Source organism: Phalacrocorax carbo, chromosome 1 (assembly GCF_963921805.1).
Source record: "Phalacrocorax carbo chromosome 1, bPhaCar2.1, whole genome shotgun sequence".
In the NCBI taxonomy this organism is placed as follows: domain Eukaryota; kingdom Metazoa; phylum Chordata; class Aves; order Suliformes; family Phalacrocoracidae; genus Phalacrocorax; species Phalacrocorax carbo.
Window position 1 is genome coordinate 196811010 of NC_087513.1, and position 22111 is coordinate 196833120.

The 22111-nt window shown below is 36.1% G+C and overlaps 1 protein-coding gene across 4 annotated transcripts in view; it reads right to left on the reverse strand.

The window, feature by feature from the left end:
• The window catches only part of TNFRSF19 (TNF receptor superfamily member 19), a 60627-nt gene that overhangs the window by 31565 nt on the left and 6951 nt on the right, over positions 1-22111 (reverse strand). For all 4 annotated transcript variants that reach the window (XM_064441143.1, XM_064441142.1, XM_064441146.1 and 1 more), the window contains 4 exons: positions 15774-15862; positions 14227-14337; positions 3373-3551; positions 20-105 (listed from right to left, as the gene is read on the reverse strand). In XM_064441143.1, coding sequence (XP_064297213.1) covers positions 20-105; positions 3373-3551; positions 14227-14337; positions 15774-15839 — 442 coding nt within the window. In that variant the 5' untranslated portion in view covers positions 15840-15862. The remainder of the gene's footprint in view (positions 1-19; positions 106-3372; positions 3552-14226; positions 14338-15773; positions 15863-22111) is intronic.

The following is a 22111-nucleotide window of genomic DNA, read 5'->3' on the forward strand; positions in this document are numbered from 1 at the left end:
ACAGGAAAAGAGCACTTACAGTGAGGCTCATAAGGAGGAGGAGGATCACCACAAGGAACACACTCCATGTCTTGGAAGCCTCCAAGCTTAGTCTTCCTATAAAATCTAAAAGATAAAGGAATGAAAAAACAGTTAAGCAAAACAAGTTATTTTTCCTCGCAAAATTAAATCAGTTTTTTTAACAAAAACCTCTGTAACTGCAAACTTCTGTTAATCTGTGTCCCAGTGCAAACTATCGGGAAATAGAAAAAAATAAAAGTAAACAAAAGTACATTAGATATTAATTAATAGTACAGCAGTAGATCTAAAGTAAATTGAGGAAAAATTCTAAATCTGTTAGTCCAAATGCATAGTCACTATAATCTTATATTTACATAAGAAATAAACAGTTTGAGATTTCACACAGAAATCAATATCCTGTTTTGCATATAGACAACATACAAGTATGATGAACTTACATTACAAAGGCTTATTTACACATGAAAAAAAAAGTGAACTGATTAATCTACACGTCTCCTAAAACTACCTCAGTAACACTATATGATGGAACAGATGTCAACGCTTTCTAGTTAAAATCCTTAAGATATTCCCTAGCTCAGAGAAGGAAAAATCACTCAAATTGGTTCATTCATGTACTTGCATAGAAGGTCTCCCCCCTTCCCCCCCAAAAAAAGTTTTAACATGTTGTGTGACAAAATATTCAGAAAAATAAGATTATTCTGATTGTTTTGTAGAACAGTGGAAGAGTAAAAATGGCTTTTCAGAACTGTATTTTAACAAACCAACAATCCCTCTCTGACTTTTCCTTCTCCTCCAGGAATATCTTCACCACCAACCAAAATCACAACTTGAATAGACTGTTAATGCAATTAACGAAGTGACCACGAGTCCCATCCACATTACCCAATTCTCCACTTTGTTTTCATACACACACAAACGTATTCTTTAAAAATTCTAGATAGCAAGCGTTTCAAGGTATGAAAAAATACATATTGCAAACAGGTCAGATCGTTTAGATAAGTAATAGCAACGGGAGACCACAAACAGTAACAGGTGAACAATAAAATAAAACTCTAAAGCAAACTAACCAGCCAGCTATTAATTCCTAAAGAAATTAATTCAAAAACATTAAGGGGGTGTGGGGGTGGTGAAGGCTGTATTACCCAAGACGACATTTTATTCTAAAGACCTTCAAGAACTTTACTACTGAATTTATGTTTGAAGAGCTTACTACAGTGACAGGCAGATGCCTACATTCCTGAACCACGGAACAAGAGTAGTACCAAATGAAAAACCCAGAACTTTAGAAGATGTCATACTCTCATACAAATTTGAAATCTAACACTCTAAAGAACTCATCTACAACAGCTCCCTAATCAAGTAGGTCTGTCTGCCTTTTAAATAGTCATTTAGTACTAAGCTAAAACAGACCACAGCTATTGATTCAAGATGAGTATGTGAATTGTTTTCTGTAGAGGTAGTGGCACATTAAATAAAAGGTACTAACTCTACTGATGTTAAATTACTACCACTGCAAATGCCATTAAAGTATGAAGACTGTATCAGCTAAAGCAAACAGCTTTCCAACTGCTCAAGAAACTCATGCTTTAACAATGTGAACAGAAACAGATTCATAGGCTGTAAGACTGAGGGGCAGCTGTGATCACTTACTCTGAATGAAATGTGTTAATATTTGTTTTTACCCGACATGCTCACTGTAGTGTTTTGAAGCTGAACAATAGGGAATGGCATGTTCGAAACCCATGCAAAACAGAAATAAATTTGGTTGCTGAGAGGTAAAACATTAGCTAAACCATTTGGTTTGGCCAGCTGTATCTTCCATTTGCTTAGGCAGCATCTAAACTGATGGGACAGGTATGAGTGGTGGCGGGTTCTACAGTTCTCTTCCCCAAAACGTCCAGACCAGATGATCTGTGACTCCCCTACCCATGATTCCCTTCCTCCTCATGTTTCCAACTTTGCTGCCAGTAAAGCAGGTTGTGGCAACAGCTCACATTTTAACACATACTCAACACATGTATCTAGACTACATTTTAGACCAGAATACTATTCTGGTATTCTGGCATTCCCAGGTCCCCCATCTTAGATTTACCCTTAATTCGTGGTTTATTCTGACTTCTTTTTTGTTCCTTCCTCCTCTTCCAAAATACAGCTTATATTGTTCACACCACAAGAAGAAAATTTTCTCCCTGCTGACAGACAAATAAGCTCTACAATACATATATATTAATGTGCAATAAGAGCATAAATCAATCCATCATGTGGCTGCAGGTAGTATCAAAAGTGGTTGTAACATCTAACACCTGGGGCTGCACCTTCTTATACCGTGACTTAAACAAATGTTAGTAACCAAAGCTTTACTGAGTGTTTTTAAATGAAACGACCTCACTTCTGGCTTGAGAGGAATAACTGTAGGATTGTGAACAGTATTCATGTATTTGATAGCTGGTATTTAAAAAAAAAATAAAAATGGCAGGAAAGAAATGTATGAACTTTTAAGTACCTCTGAAATATATATTCTGAACATACAAAGGCTGTTACAAGCGCAGATCAGTTCTCATGACCTACTACCAACCCAGAATTCAAAAAAGCATCAGAAATGCCTTTTAACAAATCCATGGCAGGTATTATATTAACGGAACTTGACCACAACGTGAAAAATAGCCTTTTGGAGATCTTAACACTTAATACTGCAAAACAGAGAAGATTAGCAACAGAGATCTGGGATGACTGCACAACAAACTAAACACAGGTCTTGATTTATAACAGCAGTTTCAGTGAGTTCCACACTGTTATGATTTGTTTCAAAACAATTCTTTCAGATCCATTTATGATTCTCAGCCAGGATCCTGCTCTCTGAATTCACCAACAAGGTGAAGGAAATCCAGGAGCATAAACCACAGCCACTACTTTTGACCTGAAAACAAATATGTGTGAGAATTATTAGGCATTGACCTAAAGAGGGGAAAAAAGGCAAGCAAATACTGTGATCAGTCTTCAAGAAGGTAACTGTGTATGTTTCCAAACGTTTAATCTTTATAACAATGAAGTCAGTCACCAGTAATACTCAATATTTTGAACTATTTTGCTCAGGCACTGCAGGGACAATGCTCTCATAGATCAGACAGGTAATTATCAAACCATTTTTATAGATGAGATAATTAAGACTGCAATTCTGAAATTATGTGCTCAGATCACACAGTAAATTGCTGCCAAGGTCAAGATTAGAACCTAGGACCTTCACACATACATAGAGGATACAAATATTTATCCGGAAAACATGAAAAAGCAAAATATTAATGCAAATTAGTTTTGAATTTGTTCAAGTCTCATCTTCAGAAATGGACTTACCCTGGTAAACAGTCTCCACATAGGGCATTGCTGGTGGCAGAACAGTTGGCCTTCTGAAACCGGTTAACTAATGCACAATCCAGACAAGGCTTGCACTTCTGAAAGCCCCAGTCTTCCTTGAATCTGTTTGGCCTGCATGTCATGCACTGTGCATCCTCCCCATATCCAAAGCCGCATTCCTGTAGGGATTAACAAGCAATAGCAAGCTATTCAGTCACTGAAAGCGTGAACAAGAAGAGAATGCTGGGATAAAATGAAGACCTGGTGTAATCATTACTGAGAGTAGGTCTTTCTAGAGACAAAAGCTATCCTTTCAGCAAGTTCAAATGTGTCTTCCACTGCTAATAATCTCCCTTACTTCTATAAGTAATACTTAGTCATCCACTTTATTCATGAAACCATTGTGTATTTGAATGATAAAGGGCTTCAAGGACTCCCACAGTTTCATTATTACTAGCTTATGGTAGAATTATTGAGCTGTCTGTTTTTTAATTAGGTCAGTCATGTGAAAGTGGAGAATCTGGGACAAGTGAAGTATAAAGGCACTTACTCAGTTACAAAAACAGCAAAGAAGCACTTTGATATTAAGGTTCATAGCTAAGGTGAACAAAGTTAATTGCTGAAGAGAGTGCACTGATCTTCAAAGACTTAGAATTTCTGCTACCAAATAAAACAGAGCTGGTTAATGACCATCAGCTAGGCATGAAACGCTGCTTAGCCACTAGGAATTTCAGAAACTCAATCCGCACCAGTTCTAACAGTTTTTAAACTGTTGAAAAAGTTTAATAGCTCTGCAGATCACAGGCAGGCACGATATTTTACTATACAAGGAACATCATTGTGGTTGGTTATTAATACCAAGTTTAGCTGTTTAAAGAAATTATTTCTTTATTCATTTGCAAAAGGACACCTTATACAACTGAGAGGCAGCAAAGAGAAAGAAACACTTCACCCAACAAAATGTAATAGTTCGGGGACTGATTCTATGAACTGATTATTAAGAACTATCAGTCTATTTAATTTTTATTCCACTATTTCTTGGAGTTATCAAGTTTCTATGAGTTGCTATTCCCTTTTCTCATCTGAATATCCTATTAATTTTTTTGCAGTACTTTGGAGTTAGATTTGATGCATTAGTGACATGCCCCAAAACAGAAAAAGGAATACAACAAATTGCTGGAAAGGACTTATTGGGAAGGGAGTACGTGGGAAGGGCACAATATGGGGATCTCCTTCTCCAGTATGTGGTCTCAGTGGAAGGACAGGGCATCTTCCCAATGGGAAAACTACAGGAAATCTTCAACTTGGGCAACTTAAGGCAAGGTTACCACCAGTTTCCTCCACAACACATGGACGTTCGACGCATATAAATAACTTTTTCCAAAGTCACCCGCCTAAGAAGAACTGCTGCAGTAAAAAGCTTTGAACCCTACAAATGTACTCAGGATCCTCCAAGGTTTTGCACTGACAAAGCCACTGGAACAAGCTATGTGATGGAGTTGGCCAATAAGTATTTTACAGTGCCTCTGATGTGCAAAGACGAAGTAACAATAAACAAATTCACATGCATTTTACTGGACATTCTAAGAATTTTCAATTTTATGTTAATAATATCTTTTCTGTCCTCTGAAGAACAACAAGACTCAAATACACAGAAAATAGCAATCTAAGAAAGCAACTACAAATAGACACTAAAAATAGCCTTCTTCCTCTGTCTCTGGACCGGGGAATTTAAAAAATAAGTTTTCATTTTGGTTTTGTTCTGTTTTTTAGCTGAAACGTTGTTTCTTTCTATTGACTGTTATTCAGATTAAGATGCAGACAGACAGATCATCACAGTTAGTAACAAAAAAAATAAGCATACTACGGTTTCATACATCATACAGCACACTCCTCCTGTGAGATACTGACCCTAATAAAGCTGGTAGGCAAAAGATGATAATTTTTTTTTTTTTTTTCAATTTACTTCAGCCACAGAACATTTTCTACCATTTTATTTCAAACCTACTGGTTTCTGTTAGGAATCTATGCCAAAACAATAGAGGTTCTAGCAGTTCTGGTTTATGTCACTTAAAAATATCCTACTGTGTTCAGTTTTACACTCAAGTTTCATTTATGCAATTGTAAGACTGTATACAAAGCTACATGACTACCACCAGGGACTGGAACCAGACTAACTTCTGCTAGGAGATTTTGCTCTTTCTAAGTCTAAATAAACTTTTTCATTGAATCTCATTATTCCTTAACACATTCTATTCTTTACTCTTTCTATTTAGATCATCCAAATAGTAGCATTATAGAATATATTATATAGCTCAAACCACATATATTCAGATCTTTTGATAAATCACTTGGAATCAGTCCCTCCCAAGTCCTAGTAAACTTTCAAATATAAGGCTTAAATTAACTTAATTATAAGTTTTCCTTTCCAGACTACCTTTGAAGTTTCTGATCAAAAACAAGCAAACACCAGGAAATAAAGTTAGCATTAAATGCCTTCAACTCACTGACCCAAACTACCAAAGCTTGAGTAAGTTGTTTCTAGCTCTATCAGATCTGCTTTGCTATATAGCTTTAGCTAGATGTGTGGACATATCTTAGTGGCCCTTTGTAATGTGGAATGGTTTACTTTAAAGCTATAAAAATAGTGGATGCGATACAAAGAAATCTTCTGCCCAAGGAATTTACACTCTCCAGTCATTTCCAAGATGGCTTCTAAGTCCTTGCCAGGAATTCTACAGATATAATCCATAACAACTACAATTTTATGTATGTGCCTTTTATGTTCACTTAATATTTGAGGTAGTTAACTGCCTGGCAGGTGCAAATAAATATTTAAGTTTGTAAATCAGGCAGAACTTCAAACAAATCTGTACTCATAATTAACCACATTCCCAAAACTGGAGGATATGATTTAGACGATGGATTCAAATCCTTTGAAATCTTGGACTTTATAATTTAGCAGTCCAGCAAAGATACAAACAATTGACTGCTCATCTTTTATCAGTACATGTGCAAAACTGATGAGCACCAGTTTTCTCAGTGCTCTATTTATGAAGTTGTCAAGTTATGTCTGGTGAAATCTGAATAGTTCCCACCTCCCCTCACCCTTCTATCATCCTACTCATATTTTTAAAAGAGGGCTCATCTCCTATGGCAGTTCACCTCAGGACTGCAGAAGAGAGAAATGAAATCCATAACCTAAATTAGCTAGATTTTCATTTTTTTTTAATTTTTGTGCCAGAAAAAAGATAAGAGCAGGTAAATATACACCATATTTATTTCTCCTGTTGTGAAGTGTACTGTGAAGAACACTTAGCCCACTCTTCCCTTTCCACTTCCCCTTTTCAATACTACCATCAATGGTACCAGGTAACATTAATGAAAAATTTCTGTCTCAAATCACACACAGCAGAAACCACGAAAACCCAAACACTAACTTGGGAAACTGCATTAAAATTAGTTTAAAAAAATCCTCAAAATTCAAACACACTTCTACTTTCTGGATATTTATACAGCTTTCATTATCACAGTAACGTGACATCTCATTACCTTTAATGTATGTATGTTCCCAGAACAACTTTGTTCAGAAGTGGGCTTCACTAAGGTGTCAAGTGAGTTGACTGGTCAAGGCCACTTAGGGATCGTGGCAAACTAGTTAACTAAACTCACAACTTAGTTCAAGCTAAAAATATTAAAAGCATACAATAATACAGACACCTCTTATAGTACTACCTTGGCAACGTTAACATTTTATTTCAGTATATACTACCCAAACACTAATTCAGACAGAATGAACAAAAGTATAGCAGACTATAAAGGGTATTGGAGTTAAGTGGCATGTTTTTTTCCTGAAAGTTGACTACAACACAGAAAGTAAATGAACAGTAAATAAGATTTTAAACATTATTTCAATTAAAATAACCTCAAATTTCATTTAAAAAAAGCTTTCAGGCATTATTAAGATTGTAATCTGCAACTACATTTTAGAATTTGTTTCTAGTTCCACTGGTTATCCACAACCTACGTAAGTCCCTAGACAGCACAGCACAGAGAAGTTCCGCGTAGGCTACGATGATCACAAGAATATTTGGCTATTCTCAAGAAAAAGCCTTCCACTCATTAAGACACTTTAATTGATGTCAGGTCACATAGGAGGTTGTAGCACCACACTGGTGATGGGAAATTAAGTTTTAAGTAATAACTTTGAGTACCTGGCTTTGTTGAATAGCACACAGTTTTAGCTTCCAAAAGTACCTTAGGCTATGGATCAGCCTCGTCTAGAGTCCAATAATCAGCTGTATTTATCAGCAGAATTCTCTGAGCAGGACAGGCCGCAACACACATCAGTGCTGTAAACATGTCAGTTTTAGCTGCTGTGGCAAAGTGCAAAGTTAGTATCAGGAAAGTTTCATGCACTTCTCTTCCACATTGTCAGTACAGATGGGGGAAGGTATCAAGAAAGTCAAAAGATGGGAGCTTGCAGCAATTAAAAGGGGCTGAGGGGAGTTATCTGGGCTCTAGTTCCTGGCTGACACAGAGAGCTAGCTCTTCATTGGACAGCAAAAGAAGAATCATCAGGATTGAAGCTGGACACAGATGGGAAGAAAAAAAGGAAGTACTAGCACTACTGTGTTACCATTCTAGGTGACAAGACTAGCAGCCATTTTTTATTGTGGGGGGATGAAGAAAGGTTCTGGGAGGGAAATCAGTTGTTCCGTTTGTGTAAGATTTAGTACTGGAACATCTACCCTGCCCTAGCTGTGCTTCAGGAAGGGACAGCTTCAGTCCTGAGATGTCAGGGAGAGTCCAACTGCCTCCTTACAGTGATTCTTCCACTGATATCTGAATGTGTTGGTACAATGATATTCCTCAGGAAAGCCAAGACAAATTCAAGCATGTGTGACATACTAAATAAATAGCACAAGGTAATCTTACTTGCATGTCAGTAAGATTTGACACATCTACATGCAGCTGCTCCGGCTTCCAGGACACTGACCCAGAAGCAGGTATAAGCCTCTCCTGAACTGAGACTTGGCAGGCTTCCTCACAAGCAGCTCTATTGCTTTGAGACGTTAGAATGACTGCTAAGCGTCGTAGCAGCTGCGACGTCACTGGGACGACATGTCAGACATAGCACACCACCTTTCATGTGTTCTGTGTGAGGACTGTTACATTCAGGAATGGCTTCAAACAGTGCCTTCCTGTTTAACTCACAATTCCTTTTCTGAGCCAAGATGCAGGTCTCAGTTTCCTTAATCACACATCTGGTGCAAGGAAGCAACCTATGATATACAGCCCTGCCTTAGCAACCATGAAGCTGCCTCTGTCCCACAGATTCTCTGCATAGCAGCAGCCTCTTGGAGACAGTATTTATCATCACATATTTGGTGGCAATGCTGGCCTAAGGCACTCCCTCCCTTTCACCTCTGCTTTTCCTTCCTTGTCATATATTGTCCTCAATGAACTGATATAACTATGAGGCTGAGCTGCAAACCTGACCACAAGACCGATCCAGGTTAAAAGTGATCAGCTGAGTGATCTGTTCCATAGTACACCGTCAAAATCACTGCATCAGCATAACTGAACAGGTAGGAAATAACTTGCTATTGCCAAAACCGTCATTTCAATGTTTCGTAACTACAACCTCAGATGTGATCTCTTGCCAAAACTATCTAGAAGTGCAGTTAAAGTTCTGAGTTGCAATATTATCTTGATGAGGCTGAAATATGGATTGCTTTTTCATATATAAAGAAAAAAAGTAAATGGAAGCTATGGAGAGTTATCAATTTATAAAAAAATAATACAGTGACTGGACTGGAAGGACCCATTTCTGTACTGGAACACTTTCAGGAAAAAGCTGAAACCCCTACTATCCCTGCTTATTTTTTCTGTGTTAATGACAATTTATATAAATTTGAATAATATATAAGGTTCATTTCATACAGAAACAAATTACTGGTAAGGCAGGACAAAAAAAGGCTCTTACTATCAAGCCACACCAACAACTATTCAGGCAGTGGCAACCTGAAGCCACTTAATGAAAGACATTAAACCACTTGCTTAACTACATGATGCTTTGTTTCCTACTAAATGAATGAGGAATTAAATAATGCTGAACCACGTGAAGCAAACACTTCCTTCTGAATCGATACAATCATTTTAGTCTCCCACTCCAGAAGAAAGCACTGCTTAAAAAAAACAAAAAACAACCCCAAAAAAACATAAACCAAACCAAAAACAGACAAAAAGCAATCCCAAACAAAACACCCACACACTCAAAAGCAAGGTATTTCAGTGGTTCAAAGGCTTCACAAACATTACCGAGGAGACATGATTATGAGAAGAAAAGGCTCTACAGATTTTTTTAAAAAAATGAACAAATAGAAGCAAACAAACAGGAGAAGCAGCTTTCACTCCCTTCCCCATCAGTGCTAAATTGTTGATACAATAACAAAGCTGGCTTTCTTATGATGACAATACGTTAAAAGTACTTTATAAAAAATACAGTCAACATAAGCGATAAGTGGATTTTAGTTCTAATTTAATGCAACACCTGTATTGCTGCTGTTAGAACAGTTGACAGGGAATCAGAAAGGAAAAGCTGAGAAATTTTAAGGAAGAAAGAATTACTTTTAAAACATTCTTGAAAAAACTAGGCCTGCTAAACTGTGACAGCAAAAGCTGAAAAGAATAGTCTAGATCTGGACCTAGTTACATGAAATAAGGCAGGGTTTTTTTGTTGTATGCTATAAAGGGTGCCTTGCATTTGCCGACAGGGAGGTCAATCCAACAGATTGAGCACTAGTTTGCAACTAAAATTAAACGCTCATCATAGAATCATAGAACAGCCCAGGTCAGAAGGAACCTTGAAAGAACATGTGGTCCAAACTTTCATGGGACAGGGAGCTGAGATGAGCTGATGTAGCACCCTGTCCAACTGCACCCTAAAAACCTCTAGAGACTCTGCCACGTTCCTGGGAAGGTTGTTCCAGTGAACGATTTTCTCACTATAAAAAAATTTTCTTATATAGAGATAAACCCTCTCTCCCGGTACAACTTGTACTTGTTGCCCCTTGTCTTGTCCATGTGGTGCCTTGTGAAGAGAGAGCCTCCATCCTCCTATTCTACTCAGCCGCCTCTGTCTACTCTGTTCCACCAAAAACTTCCTGCATTACTATGGGCAAATTGATTTCTGTGCTAGTGTCTCAAGTATGAGGGAAGAAAAGGCAACAGCATTTCCCTAACTTAGAAAGGTATTATGAAATGGTCATATAGTATAGCAACAAAGGTCACATAAATAACTCAAGTTAACAGTTGTAAAAATAAGTATATATACACACACATATATATGTGTGTATATACATATATGTATATACACAGACCCTTCTGTGCAGGTGGTATTTTGCCCTGCATGTTTATCCACACTGTTGATGCAAGTCCGGTATATCTGAGTATATCTGGCAACATGGGAACAGACTTGACTGTCACACAGGACCTGATCTGATTAGGCTTTAACCATACCTTAAGTCACCTGTGCAGCCTACGTTAAGATTCTTAAGTCTGATCTTCAGGTGTCACTTTGTCTTCCCTTAAGTGTAGGGACAACTGATGAATGCTGAGTTAACTGGGTTTTATAAATCCACAATAAAAATCCCATTGAAGTTTAAACAAAAAACACAACCAAATATCACAATTAGTTAACATATTAGTTTTGATTTCTATAACAACATGTACTCAGTTTAACAAAGGCAAAAGGAAGAAAGTACATATACAAGTGTACTTATGCTCTAAACTGGTTTGCTGATCAATTTAATATATTGCCACATTAATTGCTGGTGGCAATGTACTTTCATAGTACCCACCTGTACCATGGTATTTATCTTAATTTTTATCATGAGAACTCCAGCTTTCCTTTCATACTGTTTAGCCTACTAACACTACTTGGCTTTTGAAAGGAACACAGTTCCTATTTTTGTATAGTCAGTAATAACAAGAAAGAAGTCTACAGATTTAGATCATAACTAAGATGAAGTAGTTCTTCACAAATAAGAGTGAAGCAAGGGCTCTACAATCCTTGAGATTGGACCTGTCTGCTTCAGCTTACTCAGTAGAAGTTCTACCTGAACTGAGTTTCGAGGAAAAGAAATAGGAACACACGTTTACATCAACCATTCACACAGTCCACTGCTGCCTGACCCAATAGCTGGCCCTTCCTATTCAATGATATAGGCTGCATTTTTTTGTTACTAACGTAAAAAAAGAAACCTGTCAGGCAATTGCTTAAAACACTTTGTGGGGGAACTGAACCAAAAAAACCACTAATAACATTGTATTTTACTGTATACTTCAACATACAATCATGCTCGCACATCTAGCAGTATATCTAGTTTTACCCATAAGCACTAAATATTTGATTGGAAAATAGACACATTATTTGTTATTAAGGAACTGTTATTAAACTACAGCATAATTACATCATCGCTTTCTCACATGTAAAAAACCCACGCAAACAAAACTCTCCCTGTGCTGCAAATTACTTCAAATACACCATTAAATTCCTTTTCCCTTTGCATTTTGACCTTTCACTTAACATACTTTTTTGCTTCAAGCTGTAGTTCAGCAAGACTGCTTTCAACTGCACTTCAGAATCAGCCACAGCAGCACATCTTTCACTATGATTCACAGAAAATTGTACCTCTATTTACAAAGGAAATTATGCTTCCACTTACATTTAGGTTTGAGCAAAATCTGTTTAGTTATTTCAGTTCTAGTGTAGTAGCAAAAAACAGTATTTGAAAGCCTATGCATGTCTGGGAGAAGTAATTGCTTACACATTGAAACTAATTAAGCATTCATATTTTCAGAAAAACTAGTCCTAAGAATCAGGACTTTCAGATTGTGAACAAAAGTAGTTAAAGTAAAAACACAGCTTGAATAGTGTACTATTGCAAACTATAACCTTCCTATTTTAGTTTAGCGTTTCTTCATGAAATTGCAAGTGTAATTACTGAGGGCATTAGTTTTTATGCTTTTATTTTTTATTTGCCAACTAGGTAAGTGTACTACATCAATGCATGTAAGACTGCTTTAGTACGACCACTGTTATTAAGTGCCATACTTACAAGTGCCTTTATAAATTAAAACACCCCCCAGAATCTTTCAGTCCTCACATATCAGGCCAGTCTGGAAACAACCAAAACATCCCAACAAAAACATATCTATACTGTTAGTCATCTTGATCTCCACTTCAACAGCATTGTTTGTATGAATGAACCTTAACTAATACTGCCTAACATTGAAAGCAATCCTCACTAAAGTGCGAAACTAAATATTTCTGTTAATGCACTGAACACTAGCTACAGGGGGTGGAGAGACAGAGAAAAATGTATCACTCAATTTCAGTAAATCTCTTCAAACCACCCACAAACCACAATACTTAACTTGTGCTTTTTTTCAGAGCTGAATATAGTAAGAAATACAAAGCCACAAACTGAGAGCTTCTTTTTCCCTGTTGTTTAAACACACATATATACTAGACTTAGTAATGTTTCATGTTAAAAATTTTTCAAAAATAACATTTCAAATTCCCCCTTGGATCTACATTAACATACTTGTCTACAAAAGCAACCCTGAAAATTAAATTTCACTCCTCCTAAATAACATGCCAAACTCTACCTTTATCATCCTTTTTACACTATCAGTAAGAATACAAAACAGTTTGCGCTTACTATACGCAAAGGCACTGGCCAGGGCAGCTACTTCTCTTTTGCTTTATTGCCCCACCTACCAGCTATTGATCAGACCGCACAGTTATGTCTGGGCCACAGTCAGACTCCAACAATGGGCAAGATGTAGGTATAGTAGCAGGACAGTGAAGAGCCTTACACTTGAGACTTGACAAGTCTGCTTACCCATCATGATGCTAGCCTGCACCCTCTCTTTTTTGCCTGACCATCTTCACACCTCTAGCATAACACACCTGCTCCCCAAAACATCCCCCATGATGCGCAACTCATTCTGTTACCTCTCTCACCTCCAGTGACTGAGTTAGTGAATCCCACCATATCCCTCCCTCCCTCCCATTTCAGCTATATCTTCCTTCGCTGCTCTCTATCCTTGCTTACACACAGCACCTACTTCTCTGTGCTGAAAGCAACTAAGGTCCCCCTCATGACTTGCATTCAGACTTGAAATTGTACTGGATATTTTGCCAAGTTAACTTTCTAGTTCTACTGAACCCCAATCTATAACCTCAGTCACCATTCATCTCCACTGATTCATTTCTGCATTCCTGAAACACCTGCCAATTCCAAAACTTTTATGGGGATTTTCTTTTGAAAGAGATGCAGATGTTCTACAAGAAAAAGCATTTACATAAGGCTCATGATAACAATCCTTCCTTCTCCATGATATTAACAAGGAGTTCTTATGTGCATTCTATGTATTATCACATATTTTTCTGGCTTCAATCTTCTCTATTACTTTACACAGCATAAAGATATGGAATAGATTTATGACTCCTCTATGGAGTCAGGTTATTGTCTTAGTTCCATGTAGCTTTTTTCCCCTCCTTTGTAGTACTAACTCACCTTTTAAAAAAATAATTTTGAGAGCCCATACCCAGATCCTCTGATGGTACCGCCTACTTTATTAATGGCATCATCATTTTCTCAACTGTGCATTTTATATAAAAAGAACGAGAACACGTGGTACTTGAAAAACTGTAAAAGGTTCAAACACCAAAATCATAAAAAATAATTCCACATAAGTACAGATATCTATTATTTTAACCATAGACATAAACACAATTACTGGAAACAAAGTAAATTCAAGAAAGCATGATTTGCTTACCTTTGAGAGTTCCATTCCAGGTCCACACTGTTTGCAAAGGATACAGTTTCCTGTGCGGTCCCTAAATTCTTGCTCTCTGCAATCTCCAGTCTCACAAATTACCCTGTTTACCTTAGAAGAAGAGAGGAAGAAAAAAACACAAAAAAAGAATGTAAACTCCCCAAAATCTAACTGATCTGTGATTAACATAGAATTTATATAAATTCTAAATCTGAGAAATAAATTCATCTTTCTATCTTAAAAATTACTTTCTCCATTAACAAAAACTTTAAATATGGCAATGAAAATTAATCATCTAACTCCAAATATGGATAAGTGGCTTGAATTTTGAAGGTTCTCAGTACCCAGTAACTTGCAATAATTTTAGTTTTTAGAAGACCTGCTTGATATTTGCCACTTGTAGAATGTTAAAACACTAAACTCATGTTCAAACGGTTAAAGTTCCTCACCTTACTCAACATCATGAAAAATGCATGTGACTAAAGCTACAGTTTTCGTGACAGTGAGCTATGTCACATCACATTGCCGTGTTTCATTTATCTGTGATTTTTTGTTTTTCTAATCATGCTATTACAACTGAATAAATAAGCTAAAAATCTATTGCTTTGAACATAAATATTTAGAGATTTTAAAAGATCACTCAAACCTTTTGGAAACTTAAAAAAAACCCCAAACCTGTATGAATATAAATTTACAATAAACACTATTTATTCTAAATCTCACTATCAATTTACATTTAATGGGCCAAATGAGAGAGAATCCAGTTTCTGCCTTCAGAGGCATGTATGTACATTACCTGACCAAACCAGAAACTAAGGTTATGAGAAATACCATAAGCTGTAGTATCAGCCATGAAAAGTCTCAGTATAATCACCAGAATCCTACCCAGGAACATTAGCAAACCCTGTGAGCTCCCTCAACAGAATTTTAAATTAAACGTCTAGATATAGGCTTCCATCACAGGAAGTGCTCTCCACAACTGCTACTAAACTCTCACTTTGTGTACTAGTCTCTTCAGAAACACCAAAGCCTTTCTGATACCTATGAAGCATTAATTACTGTTAGTTCTAGAACTTTTCTCTGCAAGCCAGAGTTGAAGTACACTTCATAGACAATGTGATCGTGTGTTATGCTATGTTCTGTGAACAAACTGAATAGTCCAAATTCCTAAACTATACATATATATAGCATACTGTACTAAGGTATGGCTACTGCAAATTGCCTAGAATTCCTGCCATCTCTCTGAATTGAAGCAGTATCACCTTCATACCACTATATTCACCTATGCTTTTGTCCTAGTCCAGCCCTTCTTCCATTAAGAGGCTCCCAAGGTAAAAATTTTTAACTGCTTGTGAGGAATAGCAAGAAATCATACAAATCAGTTGACCAAGCTCACTTTTCAATTGATAAAATGTGTATGTAATCTTCTGTGTATGTGTTTAAGACTTTTACTGTTAACAGTAGCGTGTAAAACAGAAGACACCATTCCTGTGTCCAATACAGATTTTTTCAACATTCATCCTGGGGATAAAAAATAATTAATTTACCAAATAAGCTAGTAAAATTATGAGCATCTTCAGTTTATCTTCTCCTTGTAATCCTTTAGAATCCATTTCTTAGAGTTAACCCTTTCTCCCTAGAAAAAATAAAAAGAAAACACCCCATTATATTCCACAATGTTTTTTAAATTGCAAAAGTCATATCCATAGCACTTCATGTCATTCAGCATGTCAAAATATCTATCTGTTAATTCCATTAAAATATTTGCAATGGATTCCTGGAAGCTAAACAACAAACATACACTTTAAAAATCACATTCATTTTTAGAAGCCAAAGCAATATACACAAAGTGTCTATAGCCTTAAATCTCAGAAGAAGACATTGCTATCAGTCTAGATTAGAGAATGTCAACATTTCTAAATCTAACATCTAACATCCCTGACGTATCTTTCTTGCTTGTTAGATACCCAACTAAGTGCAGCATCAACAGAGAAAAATATGCCACATATCAGCCAAGACATAGCTGATGACAGGAATGTTCCTTCTGTGTCACAGTTTGGAGCAGAATTGGTTTGCCTAGTGCTAAGATAGCCTCTTCTACTTCATTCGGCAACGAACCGGAGGCATACGCAGGATCTGTTTCTACCACCTACCTAAGGGATATTAACTTAAGATGTATTAACATGATTGTTTATGAGCTGGTAGGCAAAGACTATTATAGAAGACATTTCAAACAATATAAGCAAAACACATCCTGTCTCAGCCAATTTTAATCATAATCTCAGGAAAAGAGTCCATAAAGCCTTTTGTAAGTATTTTTTAAGAAGTGGTAACAAAAAAATGATTAAAAGAAAAAGCGGGGGGGGGGGGGGGAACTATTTGAAACCATCAGGGAAAGGAAATTCTAATTTGGAATTAGGTTTTTTTGAGTATTAAATCAACAAACTGCACCCCCATAATCATTAAGAATATTGTGCTGGGCCAACTGAACTTTTTTCCCGCTGTTTACTTTCCTTTTGTTTATTTGAGTCTTTGTGTTAATTTCCTGTTTCTTTTTGATTTTGTCAGTTACTTGGAAATGCAAGTGTAAATTTTAGTTCAAAAATCTAAACTATATAGCAACAATAGCAAGAAAAGAATAAATATATCCAGCTTACATAATATGCTATTGAATTTGATCCTAATTTACATACTTTATATGACATAATGTCATTGCTTTCAGCTGGGTGTGAAAAAGTGTTTAACACATTTCTAGCCTACTTCAGAGCCATAGGACTGAAGTTTAATCACGCTGTTTTAAAAGACAAAACAAGTCATTTTTATCATTTAAGAGTAGAAGAGGCTGACAAATGAAAGGATGGAACCCAAAACATACAGAAAATAGTAAAAAAAAATTAAGAACAGTTGCAAAATGCTTTACAATATGGAACTATAACAAGCATAACACTTCAAAAATATATAACCAGAATGACTATAAACTAACGCACAAATTCACATTTTACTGCATGAATACACTAATTAACAAATTCTAATCAATAATAAGGAAGTACACTTCAGTGACATTATTGATAACTTTGAAGATAAATGGCATTTTGAAGTGTAAAAAGAGCTAAAGTCTGCTAGGAAGAACAGAAGAGGCAAAGAGGTGTGTCAGGCAGCACTCTACAGGAAAGCCAAGATTGCATTTTTATGGTTATTCTTCACTTAGTGATGGTAACAGTCTATGGGCCAATGACAATTATCAGATTATATGCATGTCAACATGGATAAAAAAAAGATGACATACCATCAAGAAATACAAATACACAAAGATTTAGTATTTGACATAGGTTGCTTTCAAGACTGTAGCAAAAAAAAAAAAAAGCAGAGAAACATGAAATGGGAAGTCTCGGAAAGAATTCCAGATGACCCAAATACAATACTTTGATGTAAAAAGCACTGTAGAACAAATGGCAAAATGGAAAAGAAGAGTGAACAAATTTTTAAAGTGCACAAGGTTGGCATGAGAAGCTGACAGCACTAATGCTGCAAAAACATTATGTATGTAAGAACAAAAGTGTAAGAACAAAACAATTTCTAGTAATAGCAAAGACCAAGCAGCGGACAGAGACAGCAAAAAGTTCTGTTAAAGGAACTCGGAAGTTTCAAGAAATGTTCCTCATCTATGTTTGGAAAGAAACAAGATGGATAAAAACACACATCATAGAACATATCCTCTCACCAAAGAGTAACTGAAGATCTGCTAAGTAAAAACAAAAGACAAATTGTGAGACTTTGCACCTCAGTAACCTTTAAAGAAGTATCAAGAAAGACTTAAGCTTGCTGCTCTTCAGTTTTTATACACTTTGGAATGCTACAGAAATTCAAGAGTGGTAATGTTACGAAAAGATTAAAAAAAGAATGAAGTAATATAGTAAACACCCTTACACAATATTACAGAAAAAGCAGTCCTGCAAAACAAACTTGACTTCACTTGATTCAGAGAAGAGGACAATAAAGCTAAAAGTCTAAAAGCTAAATGATATAAACTGATTAAATATTAATTCAAAGAATCATGGCTGAAATGAAAGGGATTTGGGAGAAAAATCCCCATTGACATCTTGATTTCATATAATAGTATTCAGTGGAAAGAATTAAATACTTTGTATGCTTTCTTAATTGCTATAGGAGGCAAAGCTTTACGTAAGTGTGCAAGTGAAATAAAGCTGAGCAACTGAGTTGCTTAGAACTGAACGTCAAGTGATTGTTCCAAGTCGTATGAATTTATTGTCATTATATTCCTTAATAATATTATTGTTAAAGAAATAAAACATAGCACAGTTTTAATGTAATTATAAGCATCTATATAATACTACCAAAATTTTAAAAATTGGATTCTTTAAAATTTAAAATAAAACATACTTTGAACCTTATAAGATTTACTTTTGCTTCTGAAAATAGATGTGTGACTTAACAAAAACCCTGAATATCATAATAATTTTATATTTCTATGTCAAGTTTCATGTAGAATTACCAATACAAAGAATATTGGTGAGTTGTACTATGCCTAATGATCTAAAATAAGGAGCTGTGGCATAATCTAAACAGTCTGTATTTTTTCTGCGCAGGCCACCTTAAGTATGGAAAAATAAAGAAAATTAAGAACAGCCTGATTAACTGGCTAGAAGATTCAGTACTTGCCACATAATTGCAATAAAACTGTATTAGCTTTATGTAATGAAGCCACGTTCATCCTATACATTTTTTCCAATACGCAGTAACCTGAAGATTTAATATTATAAAAAAGTTAGCATATAAACAATTATTAAAATCAATATTGAAACAAAGCTAATGATCTATTCTTATGTTTGTAGTTTTCTGGAGTCACAACTGGATTAAAAAACAAATGCCAGTTCTTAATAGAAGGTACTACAGAGTAACAAGCAGTATTAAAAATGTTACTAGTCATGCTGACAGCTTATATTTCAGTTTTGGAGGTGCCATATTTGTTAGTAAGGTGATCTTATAGCATGTACCTCAAAGACTTTTAGAACACAGAAAGCACATGGGGAAGCATGCTGTACTAAAACACATTTTGTTGACTTAGGTGTAGAAGTTTTATTGCACCTGTGAAAGAAAAGAAAAGAAAAGAAAGAAAATCTACTGCCTTCACAACACTCTTGCCAAATCCAACACCTTCAAACATCAGGAGTTCCAAAATCCAGAGTAAATTTCCAAAATTGAGTGTTTTAGAACCGGCATCAAACTATCATAGACTTCTACAACTCATCTATAGATTTTACTGAGCTTCAAATTTCCTGACTGATGATTAGGTGTACAATGTAATCTTATAGCTTTAGGTCTATTATATAATGAGGTATCTTCTAGAAAATTTGTCTTTTATAATCATCAAAACTTAACAAAAAAACCCAACTTGCAGGTCTATGGGCTTTAAACTTCAGTGCACTTCAGTAGGTTTAGTAGCAAAATGTGTTTAAATTGTTGCAGTAGACATGTATGACTGACTGTGATATTCTATCATGCCATCATTTTGCTTACTGTCCCAGTTCTCAAGAAAAAAATCCCAAAGACGATATACTGACTATAACATACGAGAAAGAAATTAACTGGTGTACAATTAAAAAAAACATTAAGAGTACAAAAAAAGAAGTTTGTTTTCATGACAACATTTTGATAAAAATAATGCAAATGGTTAAGGCACATTTAATAACTCTTTGTATTGAAAGCAAGTCCTGAAGGAGACATAACTGTGCCAGCCGCTTGTTTCCTGTTTCTGCCTCCAGTTTGGTTAAAAGCTCTGCTTAAAAAGCAGACACTGCAGCACTTAATAACAGGTTGCCATTGGGAAAATTTGTTCTCTCTTGATATCAAGTGGCATTACAACGACGTCTGTTGGACACAAGCCATTCACCTCTTATGCATTCAACTGAGAAGTAACTAGAAGTTTTTGCCTCTGAAAGATGTATGACCAAATAGAAGTTCAATACATTTAAAGATTTGTTCATGTTTAGATACTGATATTTGCAGCACTGAGTTCAGTTATCCTCAATTTTATTAAATGAAAGAAAATGGTGGACACAGTTTTTTGAGGTCAGTAAATTATTCCAAATGTATTTTTTTTAGGTTAACAGTAATATGCTTGCCCAAAATACTCAGGCAAAAGCAATCATCACTGGTAACGTACTTAAGGCTGTGTGGGGCCTACTATGCGTATGTATGAAGAGGGCAATATCAAACAGTAAATTAGGAACATGTAATAAATGTACTGTGGAAGTAAGAACTTCCAGTCTTCCAGGTTCCTAGAATCTACTGTCCTCCAAAATTTACTCCTACATTTACTTGCCTGAGCAGCAGTCATCATTCTACTTCAAAGTCAATCTGTCAGAAAAATATTTCTTCCTTTCTCCAAAAAAATAAAGTTTCACTGTGAAAGAAAGACACCTCAAGACTCGAGGCAGAATGATTAAGTTAGGGCCTGCTACCAGGTCTTTCATATGTGCAAGCATTAGAAACTTTGAAGTCAACATCATCCAGCTTCTAAGGAAACTTTAGAAGGGATGATGGCTTCCAACTTCAAATCCACTTAACTTTCCTAAATCTTATAAGCCTCCCATATTTGATTTGACATTCCTACTTGATGACCACTTCCATGCTCTGTATAACACTGGCAAGGAGTACTCTGGGAAGTTCCGGATAAGAAAGAGCGATGAAAATATCATCTTATCTTGCCAACAGAGGTCTCTGATATCCAGTGAATAGGATTGCAGCTCCCTTCTAACCACCCTGTTTCCCACCTGCAGCTGTCAACAGCATGCAACAAAATGACAAGGAGTGGCAGATGGCTTTAGCAGAGCCCGTGCCCCACAGGCAAGAAACAAGAGAAGGAAAAGTACTTATGCTGCAGCAACGACAAAGACAAAGAGAACAAGTTAGAGACAAGAACTTCCACTACAGAGCTACACATTGTGATTCTGACCCATTACTTATAGAACACCTTCCCTTTACACCCTGCCCACAGCCCTTGTACTCTTCCCCTTTGTGAAGTAAATGACGTCTTGTCTGACCAACTGCTCTGAGGACTATTGGGGGGGGGGAAATATTGTCACTAGGCAGCATGCATACATTAAATATCATGTTCAATAAATCCATATTTTTCTGAAACTCCCATACATAAAATTGCACAAAATTCAGCAGCTATAAATTTATTTCTAGTTTTGTACAGACAGAGATAGCAGATTAAAGTTGGAACGTGGCTGGTGATAGAAAACATTTGTGTCTGTTTCAGGGGCTAAGGGAGGAGAGAAAGGAGGTTTATACTTAGCCAAGAAATATTTGTGCTCTGAGTATCATATGCTTTGAGTTATGTCAGCTGAAGTACCTGACTTTAGAGGAATAATGGTGATAACAATTTAATGCCCTAAAGAAGCATCTCTACAGTGTCTTTACTACCATATACAGCATTTACAGAATGCATTATATCCCAGTGTCTCAAAAAGGGTATAATCAGCACAACTTGAGACTGAACTACATAATTCATCCCTGGTTTTGCTACTTACAAACAAGGTTCCAAATCCATGCTGGTAAAAGTATGTAAAGTAGTTTATCATCCATGCTCTTCAACATATCCAGACTATCATTAATTGGAAATTATAGTACAATATTGTCACAAAGGTGCAATATGATGACATTCTTCCTACACTTAAAGCTTTTTAGATGATCAGAACCTGGGATTCACACGGACTCCTAATCCCATTGAAGTTTATGAGACTACTTATACAAATAATGAACAATTCTGTGCTTCAGCATCAAAACTGTGGTAAAAAATGTTGCTCTTTCTGTTCAATACATCTCACTCATCTCAACTTCTAGGACACACTAGATGAAA